General features: G+C 37.8%; 1 protein-coding gene across 1 annotated transcript in view; it reads right to left on the bottom strand.

The window, feature by feature from the left end:
- Positions 1-22,503, bottom strand: part of LOC104271201 (usherin-like) — a 136,602-nt gene that overhangs the window by 83,034 nt on the left and 31,065 nt on the right. Inside the window, exons 9-12 of the mRNA XM_009865805.1 lie at positions 22,045-22,157; positions 15,124-15,322; positions 6,980-7,148; positions 3,871-4,092 (exon numbers count right to left, since the gene is read on the bottom strand). Coding sequence (XP_009864107.1) covers positions 3,871-4,092; positions 6,980-7,148; positions 15,124-15,322; positions 22,045-22,157 — 703 coding nt within the window. The remainder of the gene's footprint in view (positions 1-3,870; positions 4,093-6,979; positions 7,149-15,123; positions 15,323-22,044; positions 22,158-22,503) is intronic.

Here is a 22,503-nt window from a genome sequence, read left to right on the forward strand (position 1 = left end):
TAGTTTCTTTGGTAAACCATTACTTCTTTAATTATTATCAACCTTGTTCCAGTGTGATAAATTGCTAATTACTTAATACCCTAATCAGCGTTCATTCTTTGCACAGATAAACTGTGACAGCGCCATTAATTTAAATAGTAATTTCACTTAATGGCCAGAACGGCACACCAGATTTTTATGCAGCATTTTCTGAAGACTGCATCCATCACTGCAATATTCTGACATAAAGATGTCTGACGTGCACTAACTCACTTAGGGAGAGCAGATGTTGCAGAGCAGAGTTTGGTAGTAATTCCCATAGTGCATCACTTCAGCATGAATGAGCTGCAAAGGCAGAGGCAGACAATCTTCTGAAACTGCATTGCATAGCCTCTGACCTTTGCTTAATTCATCACATGTAACACTTGACTCCTGAACCTTGACACCTCAAATATACAATTTTAAATATGCTCCAAGAAAAACCAAAACAGGACCATGTAGTATTGACGGATTGATCTGCCTTCTAAAAATCACTTTATTCAACTGCTTGAGGATCCAGAAATTCCTATAAGCCTTTGCTGAATTCAGCAAAATACCAAAAATACAAAATATTTGTTTGTATATCAGCTGGAACGTGTGTGTCATGCTTTATATATTTATGTTTCGTAGGCACATAATGCATTACAGCAAAGAGAAAATCCATGGGCTGGAAAAGACTCTTCTGCTAACAGAGATTTCTGTCAACAATTATTTCATGTTCATCCCCAGCAACTGAAAAAATTTACAAACATAGTTGAGCGATGAATTACTAATTTAGTAAATCTGCAAAACCAATGCTTTCAAAAGGGAAAAATGAGTATTAAAAGGCTTAGCCTTTGGAGCCAGAATAGAGGATCAAGAAAATACAGAGCCAGTGTACATTGCAAACTCCTCCAAAAATCCTTGGCTTACATGTGGATATTGCAACTATTACAGATCAGGAACCACAACAGCACACAGCATCATCTTTCATGAGTCTGGGGTGTCAGTATAGTGGCATTTTACTGGCTTTTTTTTTTTTTTAATTTTTTTTTTTACAAAAAAAAAAAAGAGAAAATCCAAGAGTGGTTTTGGCTGACATTATCCTTTATAGTCAGAAATAGACAACTTAGGATAATCACATTGCAGCAGTGGGGCTCAGGATGTGTGTATACAATGGCATCACTGCCAGCCTTTGCCAGTAGATGTCTCTATGGTCACCCTACTAAATAAGGCCAACAAGAGGTGAAAAATAGACCTAAGAAAATAGAAATTAAAAAAAAATAAAAAAAACAACCAAATCAGAGTAATGCAAGATGGAAAAACCACCTCTTTCTGCAGGACAGCCTTTCTGAAAAAGGTATACAATGGCTAATGAAAAAGTTCTACGATTCAAGTCCTTAAACCAATTCCAGTGCAAACGTGGATCTAGCTTCTGCAGAAACATGACGCTTTCAAACTGGTCATGTAACAATAAGGCTGTGCACAAGGCTTGCCCTTAGAGTAACCATGTTTTCTTCTACAATTTTTTCCAAGAAATGAAAGCTCTCAAACAAAAGCCTTAAATTTTCATTATATTTTCAACCATGGCATTCATTGCCAAATACAAAACAGAATCACTTCAGCTTTTGCATAAAGCCATGCTCGTTACCTTTTCCCCTTCTAGACAATGAGATCATCTTTCCAAATACCATATTCTTGCAAAATGCTACTTATCCATTTGCCAGTGACAAGTAAATTATGTTTTTATGTGAGGGTATTTTTTCCATTAGACTCATTATAATAATAGAGATAAGGAGCAGGTAGATTTTTGTGCCTGGCTTGTGCATTTTCATGATGTATTTAGCAAGGCAGAATTACTCCAAGAAATTAAGCAAAAATCTACTGAGCATGATGTATACGATATGATAAGAAACTACAATCTATTCTATGCTTAATGCAATAGAATACAACCTCTTTTCAACTATGGTGCTAATTCATTTTTCAAACCTGTATTTGTGTTCAGTTGTGTGCTGGCTCACAGCATAAAGTCCTCACAGAAAACCTTTGAATGATGAGAAAGGCACTGTTTTCTTTCTTAATAGTCAAAAAAATGTCATCCTGACCTATTCTCAAGAAAAATGGTGTAAATGACAGAGCGCTATAGGTTAAACACATTTTAAAAAGAGGGGTCTCAATGTTTTTTAAATACATATATTTAAGGAGAAAAACTGTTAAGAATACATATATACTGAAATGAAGAACATAACGTTCATCCCAAGATACCTGTATTACACTCCTACACAACTCATCTGCCCAGAGAGAGCAGTAAAAACATAAACGCTACCCCAGCAGTTCTGTTCCAACAGCATCTGTTAATTCACTCCATTTATAAAATACATATTGACAAAGACAACTGAACTGGGACCAGGGAGATTTGATTTGGTGTGAGAAAGTCAATTCAATGTGATTTTGTTAAAGGGCTCCTGCAGGCAAATAAAAGAGTTTAAGTAATAAAGTACATAAAGAGATGTTTTATGAGCCAGCCCCGTCTTGTGGCAGCCACACAATGCATGGCTATGCAAGAGGGTCTTGTTCTGAGCTGGCATTGTGAGCCCTGCGTAGATCAGGCACAATTAGGGATCACGTTGAGGGGGAGCTGAAATCTTGCAAGCGGTGCTGCTCACAGCATGCACTCCATCAGTCACCACTGGAAGGGAAAGATAGTATGGAAACCACAGACAGCACTGCGATAGCTCTTCTGGTCAGCCCTTTCCGCAGTCAACACAGAATTAGGGTGCTTCCACAGTGCCTGAAGGATACAGCAAATAGAAAAAATCAGCTGAAGATAGAACTGTCTCTTTTATTGGGAAAGGAGTTCAGCCTTCAGATCTGGATTCTTAGTTACATATTAAGATCCTTAGTTATACAATCAGAGGCTCAAACTGCCACGCATATGGTGAAAGTATTGTATCACTCGTCTTTGTACGCCAAGCAGAACAGGGTACTAAACCTTCATTATTTCTGTGTTTTGAAATCAGGCTCCCCTTTGAGACTGCAATTGTTTCTGAAGTCTTTTTGTCAGGCTGAGAAAGCCTAAGGCTGGTGGTACATAATTTGTCTAATAACTGTGGAAAGAAAAGACTTGAAAATACCTGAACAGGGTTTGTAATAATACCTCCAATCTCTGTCACCAGCTCATCACAGAGTGCTTTATGAGGAAGAAGGGTTCAGATTGCACCTCTCAGTGATGGGGTAATTTCCTATGATGTGCAAGAGATTAATGGTATACAGCAGAAGAACATATGACTACTGCTAGGGATTAAGTTTTTGTAATTTTAAACTGCAGCAGGTTTACCCCTATGTAGATGCACAAGTGAGGGTCATAGACCACTGAGCAGATAGCACCATCACAGAATCATCCAGTCATTGATGTTGAAGAAGACCTCTAAGATCATCTATTCCAACCATCAACCCAGTACGACCACGACCACTAAACTATCTTGCATTTCTAGGTGACTAACCCCACATCTCCAGAGCAAATGCAAAATCCCTACACTGGGATGCATGGCAGCTCAAGGTGGCCAATTCTTACCTATGCTCTACTCATTGAGAGGGGACTAGTCCTACTTCCTTACTGACATAACTAAAGATCATGCACTCATTTTTAATTTTCTGGTGTGTCCAGCACCTAGAGCTTTTGGACAAAGGCAAAGAAGAGCTATTGAAAGATCATCATCTTGTGGTCCATCAGAACAGGTGATTGAGGCACAACATAATTTTAACAAATTAGCATATGCAGCTTAAATCTGAGTGGGTCACTGCTGAATGGTTAGTGTCAGGAGAGATTTAGAAAGATGAAGGCCCTTTTTTTCTTGAAAACTTATCACTTACCTGTGAGAGGTCTGTGTGCAGTCCCTGCTTCTCCATCACCACAACAGACCAAGTCTGTGCTTATAACTTCTCTACCACAACACTGTTGATTGAAACTGTCATGCAGGTATCCACCACAGCAGATTTGATTGCCTGATGTGGAATAAGGCATTCCTTGGCAGCAAGAGTCACCAATTCCAACTGAAACTCTGTTTTCCTCTTCATTAGGGCAACATACTTCTCCTGTAAATTTAAGAATACAAGCAAAGTATTTATGCATTTGAAATCCCTAAGAGGTTTCATCTGATAGTAACAAGTCTGAGTTCACACACTAGTAGCTTCATGTTCAAAATGTTCCACCTGAAAGCATGGAATCACTTTGTACTTTAGAATGCTATGAAAGTATTATACTCATTTGTAATAATAACTAAAGAAACATGCATTCATTAATTCAGGGCCAAGATTCTGTAAGATACCAAAATGCAAACATGAGAAAGACAAATTGAGAAAAGCAACAAAAATAATTTCTGTAAATATGATAATTATGCATCTGAAAACCTTGAAGTATAGGAAGCTACACAGTAAAGAGAGTTTGTTCTGCTATGATTAGCAGAACAGTCAGCCTACTTATTCTCAGCAAAAAATTTCCTTGTCTCCTCTAAAATCATTCCAAACTTGTTTTGAAGGACTAATTCACACTGCTTAAGGAGTTCTTCATCTCCCAAGGAACTTCAGGATTAAACTCACTTTAGAAATTAAATACCACCATCACAATCAGTGGGCTTGGCTGTTACTTAAGCAAAAGTAACAGCTTTTGCAGAAGGCCAATGAGGCTGCCACTACAATGGTGGGCTGGACCAAACTGTGTGCTGTGAATGGAATAATACTGCTACAAAGGATATAAAAAATATGGTAAATGGCAAACGTTTTCACTCACTAGTGTCTGCACCTGATCTGATTCAGTGTTCTGAAAGTTACATTTTTGTACTATCTTTCTGTGTTGCAATGTTTTCTGCAGCTCAGACGTCATTTGGAAGGAGTAAGGTTTTTGTTCTGCTATTGAAAATAAAGGTGATTAAACAATCCGGATTCCTGATTGTTAATAAATGTGTCTTAATTTTGAAAAGTCATTTTTCTCATTGAAAGTAGTATCTAAAGTCCTTTTCTTCTGAAAGGTTAGGAATTACAGAAAAGGAGCTCTAAAACCCATGCAGCTTCTGTTATAAATAAATATGTGATGTAACACGTTTCCTCCCCCCTAATACTCCTTGCCAAAGAGTAGCATTATTTGTTCTGCTCTGCTTTAAGAATCTCTTTTCCCATCTTAGTTCTGAGACGGATGTTTGCACTTCTTTGGGCACTACTGTTTCAGAAACTGAGATTCCTGCCTTCCTAATTTGCAATCTTCATGCTTTCAGCCCAGTGTGCTTCAGTACATCTAGCGCTATCAAGCTGGCCAAACAACATCTGGGAAATATGTATGCTTAGAGAGTTTCCTGTATAAATAACTTTATCAAATAAAGTCAATAATAAACAAAAAAAAGATGAGAAGAAATTTCTAGAATATAATAGATATAATCTGTTTAGATACTTCATTATATTTTCCAGCATTCCTCAGAATCTAATTTAGTTGCTATACAGAGAAAGTATTAAAACACAGAATGTAGCTTACATCTACTGGAAATAAAACTGTTGGGTTTTTTAAAGAACTATTAGACATAAGACACAAAGGATCAGTAACCTTCTCATTAACCTCTCAAAATGGGATCCATTCCAAGCTAGGCTTGAAAATGTTCTCTCTCTGAAAACTACCATGCAGTCTTACCAGTTAATTGTTATCCTTATCAAAGAATGACCCACATTAACATTTAGCTTGAGGTTATTAGCATATTTATAAAAATAAAAAAGAAAGAAGTGACCAACATTGTTCATGTTACTGCCCTTTAGAGTATGGAAAAAGAGAATGCAGCAAGTATACTTAGAAAAAAATGTTTAAAATCATGTTCAAACATTTACTGTTTCATGCTTGTAGACTGCTGACTGAACAAGCAGAGCTTTCAGACATAAGACGTTTTGTTTCACTGGGCTTTTCTTTCTTGATGTAAACAACATTAAGCTAGTTAGCATACACCATTGGATGGGGACAGAGGTCACAGTATAATCTCTCCATTTCAGTACATTGAGATTAATGAGGCCAGCAAAATACTCTTCTCCGGTTCTTCCATGTGATAGCATTTTTCTGATGACATCATGGAAGGCATTCTAATATTGTGATATATGAATTACTTCTCAAAGGATTAGAACTTGGGATGTGCTGAATGTGTTGGCAAAAATTCAAGCATTTCTGAGCCTAGGGAATGTGTGCCAGCTCATGAGTAATGGAAGCATTTTAGCTCCTGACCTGACAATTGCCTACAAAGAGATATATGCTCTGAACACTGCCCCTTGAAAGGGCTCTCCTCCTCTTTTTCCTCCGCCTCTCCCTGCCAAAAATCCACCAACAAACCGGAAAACCCAACTCTGCACAATAGCACAGAAGCACAGGTTTGGCAAACTTCCCAAACAATACTGAGAGTAAGAGTACGATCCGCTTTCCACCAAAGATAACACACATGGGATGTGTTGATCAGTAACATTGGTAGAAAGAAAGAGAAGACAAGGTAGAAACAAGCAGAAGTGACGTAATCAAGCCCAACAATCACGTATCAACCCCAAATGCTAACAATTGTTCCACAAAAGAAATGGCTAGGGAAAATAATGTGGGGTCAAGTCAAGCAGGGAACTAAACCGCACCACTAAATTGCCTAATGGTGTTCCTATTAAGCAGAACTGCCCTCCCCATTATGCTGCACTTACTGCAATTAAGTATAGTTTGGCATAAATTAGTTCTCTGGGAAATGACCCAATCATCAGGTTTCATCAATTAAGCCTTTCTTGTATAAACAGAACGTACTGTGTTCAGAAGACAAAGTCAGTGCAATTTTCTCTACTTAACCCACTGAACACAAGACACTTAGAAACCTTGATAAATCCCACATTTATTGCTATGTTTTCATTCTCCTTGGTTTAACAGATATATCAACTTTGTTGTTTTGTTTCTTTCAAGCACTGGAAAGGAGTTGTCTCTTACCTACTAACACCCTAGTGTAATAACCACCACAGCACTGATGTTTCGGTTGCACAGCATGTATCTGACCACCACAGCAAACCCCCGGTGAATTAAGAACAAATGGAATGTACTTGTCCTCGCAGCATTGGAAGCCAGGTTTATTGTCGTGCAGAATCCCATTGCAACACACCTAGAAGTAGTTAAAAAAAAACCACAAAAATTCAGTAAGGTAATATCTGTTAAACAGAACATAATGTGCTCTCTGGCAAAACAATGTATATGAAAATGCGTACAACACATCCTAGTACAGGCACTAATATGACTGCAGTCAAACAAAATGTAACTTGGCTAAAATCCTGTGCCCTCCAGCATTATCGGGTTTCAATATGCTACTGTGTACCTGACAGAATGCTGCTATTTTGTGGCCTTCAACCATACAGCACCTTAATACAATAGTCCATTAATATGAATCGTCTTCATGTGCCTTGAAGGCTTTTTGAGTCTCTCAATGTGGAGTAGATTGCAATATATAGGTATCTATCACCACCTTATCCTTTTCTTTTCTTCCTGATTTGTCCCCACGTGTTGCCTGATCTAGCTGAGAGGTGTCCCTGCCCATGACAGGGAGGTTGGATTAAAAGATCTCTAAGGTCCCTTCCAGCATAGGCCATTCTATGATTCTATTATTTATTTATTTTACTCATATATGATGAAACATGTCACTTGAAACCCTTACAACTGAAAAAACCCAGTATTTTCCAGTAGAAGCTCTTGGGTTTTCTTTCACACAAAAATAAATGAATAATAAGTTCTTCAGACAATGTGATCTCAAGAAAATAGTATTTATATAAGAGGTTTTTTTCTAAAATAAAATTTACATGGAAATGAATTTTGAAAAGCCCTTTTAACTGTGGATTACTTTCTAGGTGCTGTCGAGAAAATTATACGCTTGAACAATCAAATAATTATGTGTACACTTACTCCTGTGCCAATGGAGTGGCACACTATATACACAGCAAATCATACAGAATAGTCAGTAGAATCACTGAAAGAATTGTAAACTCAGAATCTACAGACAGTACAACTTGCATTAGCCAGAAGGATGCCTCTTACAGCTAGACAGAAAATATTGTTGGCAGTACAGCACAGAGGGGAGAGCAGAGTTGCTCCTTTGTTTTCTTCTGACATGGAGCACCTCTGCCCCTGACTAACCACATTTTAAGTCAGGTTATCTTAGCAGCAAAGAAAGGAAGTGTTCCTCTAAAAGGATCTTTTGTTTACCCAGGTGCTTTAATTAGTAGCTGGCAAAAAACTTTAAAAAATACATATTACCAAGCTCAGGACATCTAATTTGGATTCCATTTATAATGTTAACACAAATATATACATACAGAAAAAATATTATTACTTTCCCTAAGTCATAAACAAATTCTGTTTGACTTCAGAAAGATGATGCTTTGTTTTGTTCAATTTTGAATGTAACAATTTACGATACATAAACAATATATAACCCAAAATTAACATGAGGCAGGGCAGAAGATGCTCATTTTTTCTCATTATATTTTGAGGTTTTATAACCTTATGTGCTTTGAATTGTCACACACTCTTCTGCTTTTCCAGCACACTTTGTCATTCAGCATCTGTTTTAGACTACCAACGTAGCTGAATTTTGTCATTTTTTGTTCAGGAATTTTGAGTCTCTGTAGGTCCTATTATATTATTTTGCTGTCTACCTTGTCACTGGTAATATAATCCAATCTACAAATTTAATTAACCTACTGTTCTTTCTTCCAGGTCATTAGTTAAGATGTCAAACAAAAGTCTGCTTTACACCTCTTCTCTGCTTCCTATATTTTTGATTTTTTTTTTTTTTATGACTGGCATGGACTCCCGGCTGAGTTTTTCTTCATTTACAATTGGCTCCAAAGAAACCTAGCAGATTACCTGGTCTCTCTGCATTTCCAAGTCATTTAAAAATATCAAATCAAGTACTACCATGCCACTGTCCTCAGAATAGATCACATTTAGCAGAAATTCTTGACACCTGTAAAAAGTGGCCTCTGTCCTGTCCTTTTTACGGCATCCTGAGCTTGAGACACCAGAGTCAGAAAATGCTGTACCTGCCTGCATAAAAGGAGGCCAATACATGTTCCTCACACACTCTCGGTTCCAATTTGTGTGCCCCTTGGGACTGTGTCTCTCTCTGTGATCTGTCTATCCCAATTTCTCCTCTTTTTTTCATGGATTTAACTTGGCATCCCTGTAGTGTTTCCTTCTTTTTGGTTATGTGCACCACCCATATTTCACTCGAACTTAGTCTTTCCATCTTTGAGATAAAGAAACTTGCATATCTTTGATGTCAGGGCCATTTTAGTCCTAACTCTAAAGCATTCTGGTTGCAACGTTAAATGTAAGATTTCATTTTTACTGGTGTCTCTCCTTTTCCTCCTGAATTCTCTCAAAAAATCCCCAGCTCAACAGCCACAAGAGCTTCAGCAGCTACTGTTCCTTGTTAAAAATTATTTAAGACCCTCAGTATTTCTGAATGCCCTATAGACAGCTTCCAAAAGGGGTCCAGTCAGCTCTAAAACGCATTCAGACTCTCATCTGGCATTACTGAATGATATAGTTTGTGCTATTATTATGTATCTCCGTAACATCCTCTGCAGTCAGTTGTAAATTGTTAAATAACACCTTTTTGGCAGTCCTCTAAAGATAGTTTCTGTTTGCATTGATATTCAGGGCAAGGATTCCACATTATCAATCCATAAAATAAATGCATTCAAGTAATGCTAAAATTATGTCATAGACAAAGAAGAAAAGCAGATGGATTGAAAGTTATAGTGGCAAAAGGTTATTATTATCTCATCCTCTTAGATCTAAAAGTGACAGTCCCAACTGGATGGTGTTGCTATGTACATGAAAGTAGAAGCTTCATAGTGATCAGATGTAGTGACACCAAGATTTTAGGCAGGTCGGAGATCTCACCCTCGTACAGAAGGTTGAATGCTTGACATATGCTTGCTAACCATAAGATCTCTGAAAATGATAGAAGATGTTCATCCTTAGCCATCATGGGAGCCCTTAAAATATCAATAGATGGAGCTGCTCATAAATCAATCCCGTAGTTTTCCTCCCATCCAAGTCCACAGAAGGACTGTGACCCAGGGGCATAGGGACCAGGAAGGGCTGGGCACAAAGAAAGGCTTATGATGACACCTGAGGAAGGCCCAGTCAGCCATGACACCGGCACGGAGTAACCAGATATCAGATCTGCAGGCAGGATTACACAATATTTTAACAATTTTAAAAAATACTCCAAACTTATCTATGCAATTCTCTTTTAATTAAAATTGTGTCATCCCTGATCCCTCTGCTTGCTGAAGACTTTGCTGAAGGATATTATCTGGCCTTATGGACACATGCCAGTTGAGCTACGACTGACTTATTCAAATAAACAGATGTGCTAGGCAGCCATGTTTATCCTTCTTGTCAAACGCTTGCTGCCAGAGCCACTTTGTGAAATAGCAATTCACAAAACACTCTGAGGAATTCCTATTAGCTAGAGGAGTTCATTAAAAAATTCTGCCTGTAGAAAAGCACCAGAGTAATGATTGACCCATCATGTTCTCATATGAGAGGGAATATTTCAAATTAGCAAGGGTCATTCCTTTTTACTTAAATTATCTCTGAATCTATATAGACACCCGTTTTTTTTCTAAATATGCTTACTCATCCATTTCTTTTCTCAAACTTCTGTTCTCTTTTGATCATTGGTACAGCCTTAGATCTAAAATCTATGAGCAGATATTATTATTCAGTTACAAATCACTAAATATTATCTTACTAAAACGAGTTTCATTTCCTGCCTTTAGGTGTGTTACAACACATACTATCCACAATACCTTTTCAAAGGTTTTCTAAGTCTGAAAGAACTTGAAAAGAATTTACACAATACTGATAGCATCAATAGTAAATTTTACATAAGTATTGGTGGAATACCCTTCACCAGTGTCAAGATGTGTTAGTTTTCATTCCTGAAAATCATACTTTTCAGCCTAGCTGTCAAGCCACTGTTTCACTCCTCCTGTTCTTAGAGTCCTGCTGGTGTTTTTAACAACTGGCATATGTTAATTAGGAGTAGAGGGGTAAGCCTGTACTTCCTAGTAATGTCAATGTTATATTTGATTAGTTGATTAACTGCACATTTATACAGCTTGTTGCTACTGAAAACAACAAGTGCTGAAGCTGTATTAACACCATCAGTCAGGACCCTTTTAACTGTTGATGTTCATACTCTTGATCCATTATGTACAGAAATTATTAGCCTTTATGCCACTATTTCAGTTATTTTTTTACTGTACCTGTCTCATTTTTTTTCAGTGTTCACTTCAGGATGCCAGTGACAACAGAAGGACAGTTTGGCAGCTCAGTGGATAATACAGGAATGCTTCCCCATCGGTACTGAGATTACGGTCGCTGATGGGTGAAGCTAGGACACATTGCCTTGCTAACTGAAATACATCTCTGCAGATCTTGTGATGTGTGCTCTGTAAGCTGATGTCTGCTTTGAGGCTTCAAATATGGATAGAGCTATGGATCACATCCTACTGAAAACACCTTGGAGAAGACTGTTAGTTTTGGCAGCTTGGGAACACCTGAGCAGCACAGATCTGTTACTGTAACAGGTACACAGGACAAAGGGACCCTCCTGGCAGCTGACAAAATTCATCATGAGAGTATATTCTCAGGTTTTCTGTGAAACTATACACAGAAAACCCCACCCTTTTCTAAATTCTTTCTGCACTGAAGAACTACAAATCCATACATGTCTGTATACAAACACTAGGGTAAGGATACTAGGCACAGCACAGCATTAGTTTAATTAAAATAACGACAATTTCTAATATTGAAGCAGAAAACTTGATTACAACTGGAAACAAGAATGAGGGATCTGATGCAAAAGTTATTTAAGATAGCAGGAATCTCTTTTGGCCTTCATCAGGCTTAATATCAGGCCTGCGTGAGCCCATGAATGTGCAGGTACACGTGTTCCTTGTAATGAAAAGGTCTTCTTTTAGAGATTCACAAGACAGCTCTGAGCAGGTTAGTTTATTTACACTATACAGAGAGATACTAACCTGGATCCCGAATGCAGCACACATAAACGAGTGCAACCCTGCACCCGCGCCATTTAGCACTGCCTTTCCGATGCAAGTGAGCTACGTAGCCAACGTTAGGTGAAGAGTCATAGAATCATAGAATCATAGAACAATTCAGGTTGGAAAAGACCCTTGGGATCATCAAGTCCTGCATCCCTCTCTGCTGCACACTGACAACACACCCTTGTGTTTCTATTACTGAAACACTTTGATTTCTATGGATGGAGGGGATTCTATTTTGGTCATCTCTGATGTAGACAAGAAATTACAACAAATCTATCTCTTCCTGCAGTGCCTCACAGTAGCAAACTGAGGACGCCAAATGTAACCCATAAATCCATATGGAAATACTAATAAGTAACCCAAGACGTATCTCCAAGGGTTTTTTTTGCCTAGCTTTCTTCTCACTTTGTACCCCTGAATGCAAGGAAAGCGTAACAGGAAATTGTGTCTCACATACAGGGTGCAATAAATGACCTGAGCATAAGTCCAATTTGTTTATGCAATCTGCCTGCTTTTGCTGATCAGTCTATCACCAAATAACAAAAAAAATTGTTCATTATTCTGGATCTGAACATTACTTAAGCTGCTCAGCATTCAATTCTCAGTGGCATCTCTTTGCATTTCGCTATACGATTAATGTATGGTCAATAGCAGCTGGCAACATGATAAGAGGCTTTCTTTTCAAAACAAGTGTACGCTGGTCAGGGTTGCTTTTCTTCACTTCTGTCCAGCAGACTGTTGAATCTAAAGACCACATATACTGTCATAAATGCCTCAGCATTATAGCTAGCACAGCCTGAAAATGAATTCTATAAAAGCGAGACACAGGGCTGCCACACGAGATCCTACCCTGTTCCTGTTGCAAACTCTAGTTTAAGAGGAACACAGATGTGCTCTGTAGATATTTCTTACAGACATTTTGGATGGCTAATGCAGATACACATAGCAAACCAGGCAGAGCATTGGGAGGGGAATTTTAATCAATTCGCCCACAAAAATTACTCCCGTGTCATTTTATGTATGAGTGCTTCAGTTTCCTGTGGATCTTGCAGTTGTTTATTATATATCCATTACTTAACAAATAGCACCCACTCCTAATTGCACTCTCTGAGAAATGGAGAGAACATTATAACAAATTAATGCAAAATTAATTAGAAAAAAATAGAAGGTCAGGAAGCTATAAAAATAAACGGACACTCTACAAGCTCAAAGTTACCATAGACACATGAAGGCTGAAAAAACAAAAATGGAGAAGAAAACTTCTAAAATTAATATAATGCAAACTTAACTCTTACACGTGCCAAGATCTATTAAAAAGTCTACCATGCCAAAAACCTGAAATAAGTAAATTAACTTTTTAGAGAAAATGACTGGCCATGTTTCACTTGCAAGAATTCACAAATACATACATTTACTATAGTACTGCTTTCGAGGGAACTCAAAAGCTAAATCTGTGTTGGCTGGAATAATTTATATTTTGATTTGAACCCCTCAGATAACTCACTCCCTTAATTACTGTCTTGTTGGACAGGGAATCTCATGAATACATATTGTTTGCTTTAGTCATGGAACATGTGATGACGCTTTTGACAAATAGGGACACTATTTCATTACATTAAATCTTATTTTCAAATGAAGAGTTTTCTACCTTGTTTGTCAATAAAAACCATTACAGACTCCTGCTACGCTATTGATCCTACTCCCAAACAGGAACTCATATGAAGCTTAACCTGAAAATAGCCATAATTTAAAAATACATCTGACAAATCACAATGGATCCCATTCAGAGCTGCTCATCATTGTCATGGAATAACCACCCACTTGTAGCTGAATCTAAATAGATTTTCTGTGCTGGATAATCTGGTCATTAAGCATTTAGCCAAGGAAGAATTTGAGATGGGGTGGGGAAAACAGCAAGTCATGTTAATAACTAGTATTTGTCATGCAGGCTTTGAGGAATGATTCCTTACCCGGAGAGGAGTTTTGTAGTTTTATTAGTATTTTTGAAATTCTGCATACACCTAGAAAATTTCCTATGGCCTGTAAGTGGTCCAGTGTGATCACTTTATACCAAAGGAGCCATATGAACTACCATCATGTTCTCCACTGACACCTGAACATCTGAGCTGATAATGAAACTCGTCTAGGAATTTACAGCGTGTGATCTACGGCACACAGCTGAGCAAAACTGACTGTCCCAAGAGGGATGCAAAAACACATACAGAGATCTATATACAGATATATCCACCCTGAAATTTGACACAATGGGACTCGATCAGTGGGTTCAAGAAGTTGGTACTGAGATTGCTCAGATTTCCACTGCACGCGGCTTGTGAGATTTACTTTGGATCAGACACAACCCGATTCCTTGGGATGAACATGTATATTATGCACGTGGAGCAAAACCTTCTGAAGGCAAGAAATTTCAGATGCGTGCTTGTGACGTGAGGTTGTCCACAGTCTGGTTGGGAGTCTGAACTCCCATCCAGATCTGGAGCATATTTGAAGGGTTTCTGAAACGCAAGTTCTGGCTTAGCTTCCTGTGCAAGAGATTTAGTTCACATCTATAAAATCCACTTTTACCCTGCTTTGGCATGTAGTAAATGAAAATGATCTGGGGATTCTCTCCAAAGTTATGCTACTGCTCCAAATGAAAGTGTTAATGCAAGACACATTTATAAACGCTAACCGGATCATTTCTTCTGAGAGAAGAAACAAAGTCAACAATCATAAGTTTAAGACAACAGAATCACTTGTCATCAGCTGACTCACACACGTTGCTGGAGATTTTTGCACAGCTATCCCTTTGCTGAGCTCAAACATCCATACTTGATTTTAAAAAGCTTCAAGAGATACACCAGGGCCTTGATTTTAAAATATCAAAAGAAGCAGACACCTCTACATCCATTCCTCCAATAACTAAAGAGGCTTGATTTACTCACTTTTTCCTGGAAAGTGTAATTTTTTCATTATGCCACTAAATTAAGAATATACACATACCTTCAATGCTGGATCATAACATACTTTTCCACAGATATTTTCATGCTTTTTACATTCTAATGAGATGCACGTTCTACTACTTTTGCTGTTCCTTGGAGTCTTTGATGGAGTACACCTCTGCCACACTTTCCGTAAGAGTTCATATCCCAGGATGATGCCATTTGGCTGTCCTGGTGATGACCAGTTGATCTGAAGAGATCTACAATAAGCAGAAAATGAACATTTGTTAAATTATTGACAGGATTTATGCTTCTATGGATACTTACGTTAAAGGATTAGAATATAGTAGTTCTATTTTATACTAGTTTGTATGGAGTAAAATATTTTGAAGTGCCTAAGCTGTTCCTCTGGATGGTGAATTTCACAGCTGCTTTAATAACTGAAAGGTGTAAAATTGTTAATATATGCTAATACTCTGGGAAAATAAATCACACATTCAATCAAAGTCCTTAAAGGTTGCTATTTAAAAGACGTCGCATTCATACTTCTGGAAACTTACGTGTAATAAGCTTTCTAACATTTTAGTAATTTCATTTCAGTGGTAGGAGAAAGGATTCATATGTCTTCCAGGTGCTATAGCAAAGGTGTTATGTCAGCTATTGTCAAGGTCAGCAAGACCATTCGAGATAGCAACCTGGTAGAAGATGCGTAGCTGGATGGGCAAAAGACCACCTCCTGTCCTCTGAGCTGTCACTGGTGCAGCTTATGTTGCACTCAGCCACCATTTAGAACAGGTTTGTATTCATCTTGCCGCTTCCTTACTTTCAAAAACATTATACAAAAAATGTATATTGCTTTGAAATGTATTCATCAGGATTAAAAGAAAGAGCTCATCACAGCACCAGCAAGCACTAGTTCTCTTCTGTGCTTAAATATTTTCATTGACATAAAATTAGAAGTAAAAAATGCAAGTGTTTATCACAAGACTCAAAACTTGTGACTCTGAGTGCAAAAGCCTGACTGCAGTAGCCCATAGAAGACTGTATACAAAACAAAATCGTATTGTTCAGACCATCATTGGGTCTGATATCTGGTTTAAGGAAGAAAGTATCTTAAGGGAAAAACCACACTAAACTGTAGCATATCTATCACTACTAAAAATGTGCAGATACTGGCTCCAAAATATTACTTAATATATTACATTTTTTTAAAAAAAAACGTCAAAAGGGACATGCAAAACTGAAATTTGGTCTGTCATTAACAATGTACACATTCTGTATTGGCACTTCAAATGAAAACTTAATTTCTTGCATAATCCAGCTTTGGAATATTGCATAAAACACAAATTTCTTTCATTATAAATCTTTTTGGTTAGAGAGAAGGAGATCCCAATGCTACATGTAGATCGGCTGTACTGACAACATTGCATAGTATATACTTATGCTCCAATACCTCTGTTGAATCTCCATGTCCCAATTACATAGTCCCTGTCAGAATGCCAGTGACATCATAAATTAGCATTAATTTCAAGTGAAAATGTTACAGCGAAGCAGCAGCTGCTGAGATAAACTTTGACACCTTAAGAGAATAAAAATAATCAAACTATTGTTTTACCTCCTTGAGGTATAAACAGAGGAATACACAAGGCAATAAGCCTTTGCAGAACAGGAATTAATGTCACCTATGAAGGGAATAACTTCACAGGTGACTTGTGGAGTCACCATTACCATTCCAAGGTCTTCATCTGAGCCACAGATTTGATTACACATTCCATGCATGGCTATTTGCTACTCACATTCTACCACACGCATATGAACACATGCACACATACATACATGTCTACATTTAAATATTATTAAAAGACCTAACATAAAAACATGAAAGCAGAAAAATAAACTTCAAAAAAAAAGATAAAAAGAAAAGGAAAAGAAGGGTAATACTCCAACCTTTATAGATGGCATTGTAACTCTTGCAGTCTTTGCACAGTGCAGATCACAGGAGCAAAGAAAGCATTTCCAGCCATATTCCTGAATTATTTCCTTTCTGCAAGTTTCATTCAGACCCTCAAGGGTATATTTTAAAATATGCCAGTTTTTGCAGTCTTGCAAGTCATGTTTCTCTCTAAAATAATTTCAAATTAGGCCTAAGAATTGGTGCAGTGATTTGAACATTTTACCTTTTCTGCAGAGCTCAGCATGTACTTGTTTCTTTTAACAAGCAATCACCTTATTATTGTTCAATTTATAGGTACGCATTTGGCGTGGACATTGCCTGGTACTGTGTAAAGCCGCAGCTGCACAAGAACATTATGTTGCATGAGAGTTAACTGACTGGTGCCACTGAAAGGGTAAAACTGTATGAATTTCCAGTAATGGCTCACAGATAAACAGGCTCCTTCAAAATTATACAAATGCTTCAGTTCCGACTGCACCTTCTGATGTTTGCCACCCATGGCAAACTGTGGTTTGGAAAGTATCACAGCAAGAGCAATGTATACCTTGCTTGAGAAAAAAAATCAGCAGGGTTTTCACAGGACTGCAGAAGCTCTTTGACACCCATCTATCTGAAGAAATACCTCAGGCTGAGCTGAAAACCTTCCTGACCAGGTGCAGATTTAATGGGACATGATGGGCACTATAGTGTGCAGCCAGCTGTGCCATGTACGGTGCATTTGAGACAGCTGCCGAAACATAGGGATGGAGCCTGCCCACCCTCTCCTCCTCTTCACCCCCCAGTTACTCCCTCTCAGGTAAACAGGAGTTGTGTCTGTGCTGGGAATGCCCACAGCCTGAGCTACAGAAGCAGCCTTGCAAATTCTGGGCACAGATGAATGTACAACACATGGCACGTGGAGTGTAATCCTTGCCTGCCCAGAGAAAACTTCACTTCAAGCATATGCAATTTGTCGTAGTTGAAATGGGGGATAAGTCCCTCACGTGACTGCTGTGAAGATGCTGAAAATACTGAAGCAGGGCTCCCTCCTACAGAAAATGCAGCCAAACCAGGCTCACAGAAATGAACTGCTTCAGACCACAAGGTCCACTAAGCACTGCATCACTTCCAGGTGATAAAGGACAATTTCAAACCACAAAGGTCTATTTGCTTTTGGTGCAAACTGAAAACATTTGGCTCAGGCATGTGAAGACAATTCATTCTAAAATTTCAAGGTAGAAATATATTTGTTTTTAATTCCTGAAATATATGTATTTCAGAGTTTCAGAGATATCACATCACATATTTCAGAGATATCACATCAGGTATTTTGGTAAAGCAGACTTTGGAAAGGAAATTCTGGTTTTTTGCCTGCTTCAAGTATCACCAGCTTCAAGGGTTCATGAGTTATGAAGAGAACTCCTGCTTCTTTTTTTTTCTCAACACAGTAGCAAATGTTTAACCATGAAGATTACAAATATAACAAGGCCTCACTTTTCAATCTTGAGAATAAATGTTGTGTTAGTCTCATCACGTGTAAGGGTTAACTTACAGAAATTATATCAAATTTAAAATGCAACCACTACTATCAGGATCTGGAATTCAAAAAAATAAAAGGACAGAAAAATCACAAGATTCACCTGACATTCGTAAGATAGGGAATAGTGCTCGTATTAACGAGCAGTGGATGAAATACTTTCTTCATCAGGAAATCATACATACTGAGAACTGCTTGAACATTATTGCACAAGAGCTAACTATCTGCTGTATCGTGCAGTGCTAACATAATTAGAGAGGTGGTATGGCATAGTACAGAAAGTCTGATAAATAGCATTATGCTTCTGTTGTTGCTACAAACTTCTTAGAGAAATTCTGTACTTTGTTTTTCCCATTACTAAAGTAGAGAAAGCAATCGGGTTTCTTCCACAGGAACACTGTCTTGAACACTTGAGGGAAAAATGCTATGAAAATAAGCATATAGGAGAAACCTTTGTGCTTTGCCTGTCCTCTGGATATTTCTGGTTAACTCATCACAGGCTGGCTGGCTGGGACTCCATAACAATCTTCCCCATCATTTTATGTATATTCATATAGTTATAATCCCTTTCTTTATTTTACTTTCCAACCGTTTTCCCAGCATAGAAGAACAGACTTACTGGTCTTTAGTTCCCCTTGGAGAAATCTGTTCTACATTGTCTCATATTCCATTCCTCCAGCACTAAGATCATTTTAAAGGGTATTTTACACAGCACAGTATTTTGACATTGCTTTAGAACTCCTAATACCATCACCCCAACAATTTGCCCATTCATTCTAAAAATCTTTCTCCCTAACATTTTAATTTGAAATAATCCCTCATTCCCCCTCAAATGGCATCCAATACAGAAACCTTCCTAAGCTCCATGATACTGAACATCAAAAGAATTCACTTAGCTTTTCTCCCATGGCCTTATCTTTTTTGAGTTTTCTATTACACCCTGACCAGGGTTTCTGGTTCCCCTCAAGGTGTATAAAGAGCTCTCTCTTTCCTTCTGAAGCTATGAAGGATTTTCCCTAATTTAGGCTACTTTCAGAGAAATAAACCTTTTAATTAAGCACTGAACAGAATTGCTGGCAGGGTTCATCTGTATTGTGCCTCAGTGTTCTGAAAGGAACAAAGCTACTACTAAGTATTGTTATTAGAAAAAAAAACTAAGCATGTTGTATTACAAAGAAAAAAAAAAGAAGAAAAGTATTTTAAAAAGGAATGGACTATTTTCCAACACACCACAAGTATTTAATACACTACACGAACTCTAAGCCAGCATCCACATCCATGTAGTACTCAGAAAACTTTACCAAACTGTGTAATAAAATACTTCTCTACAGAGATAAAACCTAAGGTTCTAACTAAAAACATACTTGATTGCAATATGACTTGTTTCTACCAGTATGTGGCCAATGTGACCTCTCCATCTCCCCTCTAAAAATCCACCACGAAACCAGATAAGGAATATAACAAACCAGAACCTGACTTAGGACTTTAGGATTGGGTCTCATACTGTTTTCTAGTTGAAGTTTGGTATTATAAAATAATCATTCCAGGACTGCGACCTTTCATGCCAAGTTTCAGCCTGAAGCTGAGTTATTAACTGTAAGGGGTGGGAAAGTAAGATATTTATAATGGCTCCAGTGGTATAACCTTCATTAGAACAGTGTGGATGGAGCTGCCATCAGAAAGACTTTTAAGAAGTTGGTGAGTGAAATTATAATTTATGTTGTGCAGCACCTTGAGGCAAATTTTAAAACAATTATTTGTGACTGCTACAAAGACATTATCCTAGAGCACTCCCATCAATAATACAGCCCCCCAAAGTGATCCAGAAGAGGGAAAAATGCCATGATTCCAATTAAAGACAATAAACTGCACAGTCTATATTATATCTCAGGTATCCCATGAGCCTATAGTCTAGAAATGCTTTTATTCTCTGTCTGATGACAGATGTTGTATCAAAATGTCCTCTTGTCTACACAAACTAGGGTTTTGCCCAAGCTTTTTCTTTTATGAAGGATAAATAAGCAAAATTCATATTCAGCAGAGCACCTCCTGAAGCTGTCAGCTGTAGTGTTTGTCATATTTCAATCAAAGCTGAAGCCAGTCAGTCATTTTTATACTGCACAATCCCTACATACTCGAGCACCAGAATTAATGAATTAGCTATTGATTAAATTCCACTCTAGCAAATCCACCGTGGCAAATAAATGAACTACCCGGGGCACGTGTAGGCCACGGCCAGACATGTCCGGGCAATCGATCAGTAGTTAGTATTCTTTTGGGATATAAGAACAGCTGATGATAATATGACATGTAGGAAAAGGCAATGTAGAAACAGAGTCTGTTTCTGGCTGAGCAGATTATAAAGTAGGAAAGCATTTTTGATCCTTTTGCATTCATGTGTTATGACATATTCAGTCTACATATAATAGCAGAAACACGCATAAGTGTTTGCAGTACAGACAATATAGACAAAGGCATACATAAGTTAAAGCCAAGGGCAAAAGATGAGATCCTGAATTGAGTTATCATCAAACAAGCTTTGACTGTGTCTGTATGTGTGACAGAAAAATAGCAAGCTTAATTTCACCCTTATACAGAGACAAATGCTGAATCCAAGCAAAATATAGAAATTATAAACAGCAAACCCAAGTCCTTAAGAGACTGGAGAAGCAAATCCCTTCTGCTGGCCATATCTGAAGGGTCAGATGTTAGATTTTCGTTATTTAAAAACAAAAAAAAAGATTTTTTGAAAAACACAATCTTTTTAAAAGAAACACTGCTAATGAGCACACTCCACCAGAAGTGCAATAAAATGACATGAACAATAACATAAACGTAGGAAGCTAACTGTTTTATTGTTGCTGGCATTCTGAAAATGTGTTAGCAAGCTTAGTTTTAGTCTGCCTTTGGAAAATGTTAACTCCCAAAGAATCACTGTATATGCTACTATTTGGCTGCTTCTGAGGACTACAGATCTGATGCTTCCTTAACAATGAAGAAGTTTGCCCATGCCTGTGGAGGTAGTGGATAGGCCGATTGCAAACAGTGGTTCAAGGAGACATAGATATGCACGTCTTTTAAGATAGCTTACTAATTCTTACTGTTGTGATAGGTGACTTTTTTTTTAACCCACAATTATTCTAAGTTTCCATTATCAGCGTCGCATTGATCCCTGAGCATTAATCTTCCTCTTCTTAACTGACAGCAAAATGTGATAATTTTCATTCCTCTACTCTTCTTCTCCTAACTGCTTCCACTTATGCTTTATTTATTATCACAACACAGTGATATCCAAATGGGTATGTACAATCAACCAAAGGTAAGATTTCTTCGGTTGCTCTTTTAGCCAAAAAACTCCAAGAGCAAAAATAACAACCCTGAAAAATGTTTTCAAAGTGTATAATGAATTCTTTTATGCACCTTACCCAATCGAGAGAAGACAGCCTTACATTCTGGCACCCACTCCAGCTACAAATCGCAGTGATATATGAAAGCCACCTATAGCCTAGTACCTTGAGCCAATTACGTGAATAATGGGTGCTGACAGATGCTTTGGCTCATCTTCCACAGTCGTAATCTGGGTCCCATTGCTTCTCACACAGGCATACACCGTGCAGACTTCAATCTGATGAAGAAGAACATGAATTTCACATGCAGAAATTATTCAGCTCTGCTACTTGTTTAGACTTCTTTCTTCACTCAATATTTTATTATTTTCCATTTAAGAGATTCCATACAGTCAGGAAAATGCTGCAGCTTTGAGATAAGTAAATCTACCAGAGATATACTGTGCTGTGTCACATTTCCCCACACCTTCTAAAAAAAGAAAAGTGTACATGCAGCCCTCTGGCACTAATGGGTGTTCTCTATTAAATTATCACTAACAGAGTTGGAGCACATTTGTCTTTCTACATATACATGTAGAATCTGGTATGCCCCGCTGAAAAAAACATACTTTGTTTTGGGGCCTT

This window comes from Apaloderma vittatum, unplaced genomic scaffold (genome assembly GCF_000703405.1).
Source record: "Apaloderma vittatum isolate BGI_N311 unplaced genomic scaffold, ASM70340v1 scaffold10613, whole genome shotgun sequence".
NCBI lineage: Eukaryota > Metazoa > Chordata > Aves > Trogoniformes > Trogonidae > Apaloderma > Apaloderma vittatum.